The sequence below is a fragment of the Hesperophylax consimilis genome, chromosome 21, assembly GCF_061612785.1.
Source record: "Hesperophylax consimilis isolate HC1 chromosome 21, BYU_Hcon_1.0, whole genome shotgun sequence".
NCBI classification, from domain to species: Eukaryota; Metazoa; Arthropoda; class Insecta; order Trichoptera; family Limnephilidae; genus Hesperophylax; species Hesperophylax consimilis.
The window spans coordinates 13,425,104-13,438,714 of NC_142856.1; the positions used below are offsets into that span (position 1 = coordinate 13,425,104).

The 13,611-nt window shown below is 33.9% G+C and overlaps 1 protein-coding gene and 1 pseudogene across 1 annotated transcript; one reads left to right on the top strand and one right to left on the bottom strand.

Moving 5' to 3' along the window:
- Nucleotides 1–7,031: 7,031 nt before the first annotated feature.
- LOC149413627 (dynamin-like GTPase OPA1, mitochondrial) lies at nt 7,032–13,427 on the bottom strand. The gene is made up of 5 exons (XM_089644441.1): nt 13,327–13,427; nt 11,478–11,666; nt 7,786–7,995; nt 7,317–7,419; nt 7,032–7,037 (listed from the first exon to the last, which is right to left on the bottom strand). Exons 1-5 carry the CDS (start codon nt 13,425–13,427, stop codon nt 7,032–7,034), a joined length of 609 nt encoding a protein of 202 aa, XP_089500567.1.
- On the top strand, nt 8,974–10,550 carry LOC149413628 (uncharacterized; annotated as a pseudogene).
- Nucleotides 13,428–13,611: the final 184 nt, after the last annotated feature.

Below are 13,611 nucleotides of genomic sequence, written 5' to 3' on the forward strand. Positions count from 1 at the left end.
ATCGCAAAAATGACAAAATAATAATATTGCAATAACTGTGTAAGTAAATAAAAAATAAGTACATGTGTTATTATGAATTGTCGATATTAGTTCCTAGTTCCTAGATTGCCCGTTCTAAGGAACGAAATGGTGTTAAAATTGCTAAAAAATTATTCTGTAAAATTATGGTGTTGTTTTTTTTTTTATCAAAATTGAATATTGAAATTGAATATAAGACATTAAATAGGTAACCATGTAAAATTTTAAGTGTAATTATAGTTTTTCAGACTCCACCCTCCCCAAGCCAATAAACCATTTAGTTATTTTTGAACCGATGAAGGACATTTTGCATGTCTTAATATTTAATTTTTTATGGATTTTATTATATGATTTCGGTCCCAGATATGTATACGACTTTTTATACTATGCCGTATTGCTCCCCGGGACCACGAGATCCTTTCAGGTATGACTTCTTGTTATATATTTGTTATCAATTTTATCAAGATTTTCTAGTTTTTTTTGTACCTGAAAAATAACCTTTTTTATGTAATTTTGACATTACATTTTATGTAGAACCGATCGCTAGAGTACCTGTAGTGTTTACGCAAAATGACTCTAATAACGGATTTCTGGGCCTTCACAAGCGGATCTAAAATTGTTCTACCTGACGCTCCCCAACCAATGCAACCATACGTTAAGATGGAGTTGCACAATCCAAAATATATTTTTCTTAGGTCATTGTTGTTGAATTATATTTCGTAATGCAAAGAATATGAGTATTAATTTTCTTACCCTTATTGAAAGGTTTTCGATGTGGTATGTGGTGTTCATTATTACACAGAACAGATACACAACTTAAATTAGAATTTTTGATATGCACGATCGATATATGTAAGTATCTTCATCTAAACATAATAATTGAAAATTAGATAAGATCTAAGATTTATTTTTCTTCACTATTTTGTTTGGTGATTGAGATGGCCTCCATTCTAATCCGAACATCCCCGACAACACGGGCGGGCAAAATCTTTCCTGTTTAGTACTAAGTGCCGTAATAAAACAGTTTTTGAGTAAATTCCACATTTTAGTACCAGCAGGCGAAAAACAACGCCTGCCAAGATTTTATTAAAAGCATCGCGACGCCGACGGCCGTCTAGCTGGGAGGAACCTCTCACAACCTGTACCACTCGCAGATAGACGAGTAGCTACTCTAAAAATATTTATGTCAAGTTTTATGTTCCTGCGTTGGGGCGTTTTCAGCATTTTACTATATTATGTAGATTATAAAAATGTGGACGCAGCATGATATGACGTAAAACCAAAAAAAATCTACAGGATTTAGTAGTTTTCAGCAGTTCCTCAGTGGCGGTGAAAATGTTACGGTCCATTTATAATGCTCATGGCGAGAAATTTCTGTGTGACTACTTATAAAAAGGATTGGAACAGAATGAGAAGTTTTTGATATTTTTAACAATTTTGATCACACTAAGGACGGGTTGTTTCGCAGAATTTTAACAACTGACAAAATTACAAAGTTGATTTTAAGGTTCTGTGATGGTTTTATTTAAGTTTTGTGAAGCAACTGGCCAGTAATGATATTATAATAGAACTTGAATAGAACCTTCACAGAACATGAAAATCAACTTTGAAATTTGATAATTTTTAAATGTTCTGTTAGACATGTAAGTACCTTCTCCAAATTTCTAAATATTATACAACAACCTAATAATTTTAATAACAAAGTCACATATTAAAATTCATCCAATATGGTTTTATTTTACTTAATCAACAAATAAAAAACATACAAAAAATGGTTGTTTAAGATATTTTTCACGAAAAAGAGTCACTTTTTTTTTTCTTTTCTTAGAAACAATTTTCGCAATAACGTATTTACGTATTATACTGTAATAGTAATAATTATTTGAAAAAATTATGTATGTTCAATTAAAGGCTTATTTGTTTATATCCTCTTCCTTCTTGAGCATCTTTATAAAAGCATCTAACTTCGATTGAATTCTCTTGATTTTCTCTGAAAAACCAAAACGTATAAAAAATTAGAATCTCTCACAAAAAATATTCGGAAATTGTCATAATTAAAGTGATAAAAAGTAAGTAATTGGGAAATATGAGGTCTGGACCCCACTGCGATTTCTAATCGTGCGATTAATCGCAGCGACCAAAAATCTACAGCAAGTTGTTTAGTCGCTTGTGGGTACCTGAATTTTATATAATTAGTTCTATTTTTATCACGCGACTAGAAATTGCAGTGGAGTCAACTTACAAGCATATAATATAACTACATACATAATCTTGAACTTTAAATATAAATAGCATCACTTGTCAATAAAATTTAATCGCTGTTATTTTAAAAAATGACTATAGGTATAATATGTAAGTTTTGTGGGGTGACCCGACTCTTGATCATCCGAATTGACCCCCCGAACAATAGCAAGAATATTTGAAAAACGAATTTTCATAAGAGACGTCTGTGGATAAAAATCTATCGGATTTCGATATACGGCCATATATCCTCTCTGTATACTTAGTTTACGAATAATGATGTATAGCAGACGTAATACTTCGGGGTATTAAGTGTCCGAAGTATCAAATAGCTATCCGGGGGAACAACTATCGGGGGGCCAAGTGTCGGGGGACCAAGTGTTGGGGATCAAGCATCATGGAATTGTTGTGTAGGTACAAACTAAATTTTATACACAGATAATCTCACTAAACTTAACTTGTTCTAAAAAGAGAGTTTGTCGGTATTAGCTTCAAGAATCAAACTGACTGCAAGTTGTGCGTCCTACCTAAAGAGCTACCGACTCCCTCATAATATAATTGTATAATTCTTAAGTTGACTCTTTGAATGAAGAGAATACTGGTGTTGATAAAATACACTATATTTCATTCTTAAACTAAGATATGTAAAATTTTAATTCCTTACTAATGGCTTCACCAAGTTCCACTCTGCGTCCGGTAATTATTTCATCCTTCCTGTCTTTATCCTCAAATAGTTCGTCCAGTGCCACGCGGACTTGGAAAAAGAACTGTTGCGCTAGAAAAAATAATATTACAAGTGAATTTGTGTATTGGTGCAAATGTGCACATTTACGAGAGCGATATGCTTGGAATATATGATGAGAAACAATACCTTTTTTACATCAACCATACACAGGAGGCCCTGAGAAAAATTATGAATGTCTCTGAGGGTCTATGTCGTCTTTGGGGATGACATGTGGAGGGAATTTTTAGAGAAAGGAAGAAGAGAAAGTTCTAGAAAAATAAATGGTATGGGGGATGGGTAGGAACAGGGGTTAAGTGTGTCCAGGAGAGGCAATGGGTTAAGAGAGACCAAAGTCGGAGAGGTCAAATGTCTCCCCAAACCAGCCAATCCGGCACGGTATGAAGATGGCGGGCAGGTGCATCCTGTACACACCTTACCCATGAACTCAGACACCCCTGCTGAATCATCAAACGTAGCAAATGACTTATGGCGACCTATGGCAGAGGTGTTAATTACCCAATAAATGGTTCCTGGAGCGGCGGTAGCCATTCCTGCCTCCCAAATTGAAAAGAAACTACCTTCCTTTGATACATTATTATATTAGTATAGTTATTGATGTTTTTAGCAAATAGTAATTTAGCAGATAATAACTGGAAACGATCGTTTCGATCATTCTAAACGCTTTTTTGTTTTTTTTTTTAATTTACGGTGCATTATTTAAAAACTTTATTTTTTAATATTACTCGAATTTGCTTTTCAAAATATTTAAAACGCAATTTGCAAGCATAGAGTATGTGTTGGCATCAACATTCGCCGCATGGATGCCTGTCACGGAAAACTAATTAGAATATGCTAGTGATTTCGAAAAAATTATAAAATGTGTTTGACGAAAATTTAAGTGTTTTAAGAGGGTTGGGTATCGTAACCTACATAGAGTCTGCCCGACAAGCAAGATTTTTTTTTATGTGTGTTTTTTGGTTTCTTCATATAGTCTAAGCATTAATATTCAATCATTGAAGTAAACGATAATAATAATTAATATAAACGAAACATGAAACGTAGCAAGTCACAGAAAATAAAAATAAAAATACTACTATCGCAACTAGGGATAGAACCCAGGACTTCAGACTTGATCGAACTCAGAAATTTCCAAAAAGCTCAATATATACAATAAGAAATTTTTAAATACTATCCCGGTCAGACAGTCGTTTTGGGTTCGATCTTCACCTTTTTTATTTTCTGTATCTTGTTCTGTATCATTTTTCGCTTAGATTTATTAATATTATCTTCTTCAATTATTTAATATTACATTGATTTATATCAGGATACATACGATAAATATAAACGGGTGACCGGATAAATCATCACAATGATAATTCATCACATCTTTAAAAAGTTATATAAGTCATGGAAAGTGATGAAACAAAAACTTTATTAACTGGGTTAAGTAGGTTAGGTTAGGTTAGGTTAGGTTTTTTTTCATCGTTTCTAATGACTTTATATCACCTTTTAAAGGTGTTTTGAACTGTCACTGTGTTGAGTTATCATGAAACCATATAAACGACGGCCTCCGTTGTCGAGGGGTAAGGCTCTCGACTAGCAATCCGAAGGTCGCGAGTTCAAATCCCGGCGTGCGCAAGTAAATTTTTTTGATGTATTTGTGTTATTTAACAATTTATTCATTTAAAATAATAAATAGACTTGTAGCACGTTCCAGAGTGGGAGATACTCCCATTATCGCCCTAGTGTAAGACCACAATTCTCTTTTGAAACGTTGCATGAAATGACTTTAGCCGTATTTGTTGATCAGATCTGAATTGCCAGATACTTCCCCACCTTTCTATTTTATATTTTCTTTCACTTCCCACTACTTTTAGCCTCACAACATAAACCATTCGGGGATGTCACAGTCTCAATAAAGTAAAATTTAATGAAAAATAATGTTATTTGAATAAATTGAATATGGACTAAAGTTATTTAAATAAATGTAATACGAATTAAAGATATTCTAGTGAATTAAATACTAATTAAAGATATTCAAATAAATTTAGTATTATTGATATTATTTCAATAATTTATATCACGATGGAAGCGTTGAGCGTAAATAATTAATAATGGAAAATATAGCAGGAAAGGTACCTTCATTGTGGATGATGTTCAAGCGCAGTTGGGTAGTTGATACTTGCATCATTCTATTCAATCTATAGAACATGACAACATCACAGCATTCATTCTAAAAAAATACAGTAAAAACAATTTATAATCTCGTTATTTACAGCAAATAAAGGTTCACTCTATGTTGTGTATACATCCGCGAGCCGAAATGCCGAACTGAACCTCAACTTATTGAAAAGAAGCGAAGCAACCGCAAACGGCGCGAAACGCCGCTTGCAGTTGATTCGTTCCTTTCCCGTAATTTGTGGTTCGATTCCCAAATGTATACGTACCCTTACATCACTCCCTTAATATATTTTATCAACATATAAAAATATGAGGAAATCAACACCCATACAAAAACATATAGTCCGCTCGGAAAAGGAATACCTAAAGAGGAGGACTGGGAAAAACTACTTTACTTTGTGTTTTAAAAAAAGCATTAATTATATAAAAACACATATAAAACTTTACTTTACTTTTCAATAGAAAACACGAGAAAAAACAGAGACGAAAAAAAAAAGAAATTCTAAAATCCACCGTTAACCATCCGATGGGCAACGTACTTTTACCCCTTTGGATTGGCAATGTGGCCTGGCCAGGCCATATAAGAGGTGCGAGCTATCAAACTAGTTTTATATAAAGGCAGTTTTTCAAATAGTGTGTATGAATACGTCAATACATATTTTGAATATGTGTACGTAACGAGACACACACCCTGTTTGCGCTTACAGTACCAACAATGGTTAGTCTTTCTCCACCAGAACTCTGGCCAAGTCGAGTGACAAAGTGAAAGCTATCGCAGTATACTGTTCGTCTTGTCAACTAATTCCAACACCACTCGTGCACCTTGATTTTAACATCTGAGCGGGTAGTTGGTATCCGAATCGCAGACCCACCTTGACACCATATGCGATACATTCATTTCTAAGTCCCCGATGGTTATCTCCATCACCAACAACATTTGACTATCTCCCAGCCTGCAGGACTAACTTGCCAATTGTCATGCCTGTGGGAAGAGCAATCTTGTTTTTGAACAGAATCAATTCGGATATCGGATATTTTTAGCATCAATGAAGCTACCTTTAAAAGGCAAAGCTCTCTTATTACTAGTATAGTTGATATACCCAATGTTTATATTAATGTCAGAATATTTACTCCCAAATTTATTTTAATAACGCATTAAAATTAACAAATTTTTAATTTTTTAACATGAATAAACTGAATTGAATTGAATTGAAATGCGATGGCCTTTAAAGTTTTTGTCTTAATTGTATTCTATTATTCTACCAATTTAACGCAAACTCATCGGCAATAGCACTAGTTATATAATGTATTGTTACTGCTTGCCAAAAAGTCAACTGAAAAAAAGTTTTTTTTTATATGGCTTGACATTGCCATTTATATGTATATACAACGAATTCCCAAAATACTGAAGTATTTGAATAAATCAGAATAGAAAAATATTTTTAATAATAATAATAAGAATTTTTATTCCAGGTTATGTGGAGGTTAGTGCAAACGCACACGTTATATAGACATACCTATTTTTTGTACAATTTTAAAAATACATTTTGTTTTCTGAAATCGTGCAGCTTAAAAAAGAGCGCATCTAAATTAATCTTGTATTTTTTATGTAGGCACTTTATTAATGTGACCCCTGTGCGTTAAAAATGCACACCTGCGGTCTGTGAGTCAGATATAATAAAATAACATACTTACAAATTCACAAAGTTTTTTTTTTCTCAAATTGCGTTCGAAACCTTTGGTTTCATTATGGTGTACGTTTTAATTATTCTTTGATTAAATTCCAAATATGTATGTTCTTATTTAACACCATTTAGATCATATTTCTAGCCATAACAGCAAGGGAGACAAGACTTCTATGAGACCATTAGAGCTGTGGTTAAAAACCGAACAAATTATCCTAGGGGTTAATATGTTTCGCTCCCGCGCTATAACATCGCATTGACGAAGCTTTCTAAAGTCTACTGTAGCTCTCATCCTTTTTGAAGCACTCAAAAATTATTGCATTTCACCAAGATCAGACATGTTGATTTTATATTGTTTTCAAAACTAGAAATAAGTTAATTAGGATTTCAACATTTGATTTGCACACATTACGCAATTGGGCTGGAATAAATTTTTAAAAATAAGGTTTCAAATGAAAAAAACTTACGTAATTCGTTTGAGTGATGTCTTCCTCTTGTTCTTGATGACTATAAATGTAATAATCCTTCCTGCAAGCGACCGCTTTATTCAACGACTCTTTCAAAATATGCCTAAAAAAAGTTAAGCAATCGTCCATACATTGAAAGGTAAGGTTGAATTCCATGTTCACATAATATTGCCATCAGAAAAATCTTACTACGTACATCTACCTACCATTTTTTACTGGACATTCTGCAATGAAAATCTAACGAACACACTTTGAAGTTTCCCTTGATTGCAACAACTACGCTGGTTTTACATTAATTGCAAATTTTATAATAGAAATCAGTAGAGATGTTTTTATTGCAAATGGTTTCAATGTCGAAAATTAAAAGCTTTACGAAATATGTTTACGTGGCCTCAACAAAGCTTTATAGTTATTGTACACTTTTTTGAGATATTACTTAAATACTAGCATGTAAAGATTAGATTTTTACCTTTTATGAACTGGTGTCCAAGTTTCTCTGATAAAGCTCTCATCCACCAACACCCCCTTATTCTCTAAATTTTTTTTTACCACCACCATGTCTTCGGCAGTTAAATTGGAATTAAACCTTTCCTTTTTTCCTTTGAGAACAATTTCCAATTCCTTCCTTACCGATCTGCGCTTCAGTTGCTCTGCATTTGCCCTTTCCCAGTAAATCCAACTGAAAAAACAAAATTATTAGTAACTAACTGTAATGTCTGATTAATGAATTATCAGTATCAAAAAGATAAATATTTTTGTTAATTATTTACACTATGAATTTTTTTTTTTTTTTTTATAGTGAATACCTCACAAGAGTCCCAACTGCTCCCGTCTGGAGCCAGTGAGACTATGGCATCTCCAATTGGGGGATGTTGTGAGGCTGAAGGTAAGTGGGGAAGGGAAAGAGGAAGGTGGGGAAGTACCTGGCTATTCAGATCTAGTCACTAAACACGGCTAAAGCCATTTGGAGCAACGTTTCAATTCTGAATGGTGGTCTTACACCAGGGCGATACTGGTAGTATCTTCCACTCTGGAACGTGCCGCAAATATACTATATATTATTTTAATTAATTAATTGTGAAATAACACAAATTAATCAAATAAAATTTATTTGCGCACGCCGGGTTCGAACCCGCGACCTTCGGAATGGCAGTCCAATGCGTTACCACTGGACTATGCCGGCCGTCAATGAATTGGGATAGCGGAATAATAGTTGACTTTAAATAACTATCCCGCAGCCAAGTGGGGGAATAGGCAGTACCCAAATTTACTATGCTCTTTATATTAGCTTAAATACTTGACATATCATTTTAGTATTTTACGTATACCTGCACAAATACGTAAGTTACCATTAAAAATTGACTGAATAATTGGGATTTCTATAGTTTAAAAACCCATAAGAAAAGAAAACATAAGACATAAGAAAATCATGGGGTCATCGGAAGACCCACTTGGTTACAGACGTTTTATTTGGCATCTTGGCCTGTCAAAAGTTAACAAAATCATCTCGAGTAGCATGTGACGAAGATGATATATTGAAAACCGTAACAACACTTTATAGAAACGGCTTGATGCTTAGTTAGTTAGTCGAGAGCTTGTATTTATTTTACTGTCCATCGCTGGCAAAGAGGAAGAAAGAAGAAAAGAAAACTTTGAAATGATCAAATATCAATTACATCTGGAATACCGCTGCCATTGGTTCTTCATGCAGCGCAGGACCCATGAACATGAACCCAAAAAACCCTGGACAGTGCTTTTCGAGAATAATTGAAACCGTGGGGTGAGGGAGATGAAAGGAAAATGACAAAACGTATTTAATTTTTTTAAGGCTCTGTAGTAGGCTGTCAAAAAGAAGACGAAGATGGTTTGAAAGCGAGATCGTGTTTATATACACGAATGTTAAAGGGAGCGCGCTAATATTAAAACGATAATAATTCAGCGAAAATATTTTATAAAACACGACTCTTTTAAAATAGACAAATAAATGCTGAAGTTCCCTTTCAAGAAAAAGTGTTATTTTTTAATTCCTATAAAAAACGAATAAAATTTGTTTTAAATAATGTTCGGAGCATATTTTTTTTATCGAGGCAATTTCATATAATTAATAATAATTGACATTGTCTTAAAAAATAACATGTATTTTTTAAGGAACTTGAAAACTTAAAGTGATATTTTAAAGTAATATATCGGTAGAAATTCGGAAAGCGGAGGCTTAAGGGGTTATATACAGTTACAATTAAAAAAAAGTTTTTTTTTATTTCATTTTCGTAATGAAAATTTGTTTAAGTACACACGCAGAAAATTTCAAGTCAATCCGGCCATTATTTTTGGAGTTAAACGCATATTTGTAAAAACGTGTCAGAGCGGAGACAGTGACTCCAAAACGTATTCGGGGGTTTTAAAAGTTGCACCTTACGGCGATCAAGAAGTTATGAAGAAAGAATGTATTGGACACGTACAGAAAAGAATGGGCACGAGACACAGAGATTGTGTGAATAAAAATGTGGAAACAGTTAATAATAAAAATTAAAAAAAAAAAGTTTTGGTGGAAAAGGCAAACTTAGCGGTAAAATTATCGTCAAGTAGACATTTAATAATGGCTTAACAATTAAGAGAAATTGTGATTCCGTCGAAAAAATTTAAAATGCTATCTGGGCCACATATTATCATTATTGCTCAACGGACAAAAACCTCATCACGAGAAGTGCCCGATCGGAGTCATGGAGCAGTTGGCAACGGGCAGTAGCTGCCAATGAATTACCCACTTTCAAGCATGATCATCCGTCATTCCCACAAGATTTTGCTGAGGCTATACTTCCCATTTATACAGATCTTAGCAATGAAAAATTATTAGAAAGATGTGTGGGTGGTTTCACCCAAAACAAGAACGAGAGCTACAATCAACTGATATGGAAAATCACTCCAAAAATAGTTCAAGCCGGTTCCAAAACTGTGAAACGGCAGCATACATGCTGCTGGCATATTTAATGAAGGTACAATATCATTATCATTATCATTACATGAATGCAATAGGGGTTTTACTTGTGTCCAAAGCGCATTAATATGCCGAAAGAGAGGATAAACAGCGCGTGGCCGTCTCCGACCGCAAAGCACATGGATAGCACACGAGAGTGAAAAATGGTCCGCAGACAACATCAACTCTACGAGTTATTAGAAGCTGCCGAAGGGGCGGATGATGTATTATATGGCCCTAGAATAGACGACACGATGTAAGTTGAAAAAAAAAATGTTACCACAATATGTCTACGAATTTTTACTATAATAAATTAAAAAGTCTTCTCAGAATTTTTTTTTGAAAAAAACCCTGTTTTTGGGCCTCCTGACTGTGTATAACCCCTTAAGTTTGCACAGTGTATATTTGTTTACAAATCAGGTAAGGTGAGTAAGAATAGGCAATATGTAACAAATAGGAATGTATAGTTTTAATTTGAGGTTTCTTATAACCTGCCTCACCAGGCTAGCCCGTATTGAAGCAGTCATTTTAAAAAGTTAATTCATATGTATATGAATGAACGTACCTACTATTATATGTATTACAATAGTTTTTGCTATTAATAATTAAAAATTTGGGCGAGTGCACCGGTAAAAGACCTATCCTTAATTTTGATCGAAATTTTTATGTTTTTTTTTTTTTTTGTGTATTACATTTTTTATGCTCTCTGGAAGAATATTATAAAATCATGTTGCGTGTTACCTAAAATTTCTTTAACCGAAGTAAGTTTGCATTATAGGAATTTGGAGTAGATTTTGTTATTTGGTTATGCGATTATTTCATATTTTTGTGTAGTATTTACGTATATTTGTATATATAGATGATTGAGCATTGTTTTTGCGTATGTCTGCCAAACGTCAAACACATTAACAATATTAAAGATTCAGTTCGAGTATGTATTAGAGGTAGCCTGAAGATTATCTTTATAATAATTGTGTGCATATAAACATTTCAAAAGTTTGTCATACAAGATGGCTACCAGGCGATTTCCCCTCACCCTAGATTTGGCTTCAATGCCCTTCTTGCACCATAGCTCTGTCAGGTTGGGTCCATGGAAGGACCGCAAGAAATCTCCTTCCAAAATTGGAGTAAGGGTCACAATTCTGAGTAATGAAAAAACGACTAAAGAAGAATAAATATATCCTCACCTTTCAAGTCCTGATGGCCCCATCATTCTGTAAAGTTTCTTATCCGTACTTTGGATTTTAGCTTTGAGGGCAGATTCCAAGAAGTCCACTGCTTCATCCCAATCCTCCTTATCTCCAATTCTTTTGTCCTTCAGAACATTCAGCTGTAGGACTTGGATATACGTCAATGCTTCCTCACACCACTTATGTCTTAAAAATGGTTTCTCAAAAATTAATTTCACATAAAATATAGACCATGTAGATTGTCTTACTATTGAGAGCACTATTGCAACCAATTTTCAGAGATTATCGAAAATTATCGAAAAATCTTTCACCTGGTTGCATGATAGTGCATAGAGTTATTAGGAAAATATGAATCCTGAAAGGGACTCCATCATAATCAATAAAAAAGTAAAATCTATCTAGATGATTCTGGACAAGAATTATAAACTCTTATCTTGTGGCTCCATAACAGAAGTGGCTGCAAAACTCAACATTACAATTATTAGGAGCACATGCGAATATTCCAGGGACAGTATGTACTATTGGAGAACTGGTGATGTTGCATTTAAAACGTTTCAAAAACTTTGCATTCGTCTGGCTACCGAAAACGACTAATACTAGAGAAACGATAAAAAAATCCTTATTGAGGTCAAACGATTGAATGTTTTTTAAAACTAAAAAAAAAAGTTTGACTGAGCTAAATCCCGATTGGATAAGAAGAACAATGGCTGTAATTGCAACGAATTTGAAAAAATGCATCGACGTCCGTATGTGTGTGTATTTGCCACCAAATCTGCCAAGTCGAAAGCTAGCTCATCGGACGTCTTAAAGTGGGTTAATTTCCACTTACATTTTTAAATTCTTTAACAAAAATGTAGGTAAGTGAAACTCAAATAGATGTCACATTATTTTAAAGAAATAATTAAAGGGTTTTCCAATAAGAAGTGTTATTTTGAATATTAATTAAGGAATTAATTTTTTTATGGCCGGAATTGGATGGTATTGATCTGGACAACGTTTACTTTCAACAAAACGGCGCTACGTGCCACACAAGCAACGAAACCGTTGATCTTTTACGGGAAAAGTTTCCGGACCGTGTAATCTCTCGAAGAGGTGATCACAATTGGCCACCGAGATCTTGTGATTTAACACCTTGCGACTTCTTCCTTTGGAGCCACGTGAATGAAAAGGTCTACGCCAACAGCTCAGCGTCGATTCAAGACCTCAAAGATGGAATTCGTGAGGCTATCGAGGACATAAGGCAGCCACTTGGCGATTTGGTTATGGAAAATTTCATGAAAAGGATATGGTCCTGTAGGCGTGGTCGTGGTGGTCATTTGACTGATGTTATTTTTCACTCTTAACGGCATACCTTTCTCTTTATAATGAAATAAACAAATGATCATTTATATTAAAAAATGGCATTTTTCTTTGAATATCAAAATATCACCTCTTATTGGAAAACAACGATATAAAGTGAAAAAAACTTCCGAGAAAATATACATACCGCTGTTAGGAGTCCGGCATTCATAAGGTTGCGGGTTCAATTCCTGCCGGCGGCATATATTTTTTCTCGGAAGGTTTTTTAAATTCATATAGCCGTTTCAGGTTTATAAGTATTGCTTAAAAACAAAATGTTATCCTTTGTGCTTTGCATAATAAACCTTGTCTCTTTAAAATTAGTTGATCATTAAAAATATCTGTATTTAAAAGAAAGATTTCCGTTCGACCGAGTGCGAGTACTTTTGTATTTATTGTCTAATTCATTTAGTTTGAATTAAAATATGGCTTCAATTATTTATTAACGTCACAACGGAAACCTTGAACTTTAAAACGAAAGGTAATTTTAGGTAATATTTTGTATTACTTCTTGAAAGCTTGCGAGACAGCGATATTCTGTAGTTGGTCAAACATGGAATCACGGTCGTCCTTTGAGTTTTTTTTATTGAGCAGAGTTATCTCGTTCATTTTGTCATGTAGAGTGTCCAAAGCCGCTTGGACAGTTCTGAAAATAAAATTACTAATTTTATTAGGCCTCAAGCATTCTGAATAAATTGTGCGAATGTGATAAATATAAACAAAACTTTAGATTAGAATGTCTCTTGTAAATATTGTACTGGTTATTTATAGATATTAGAATATACATAACAAT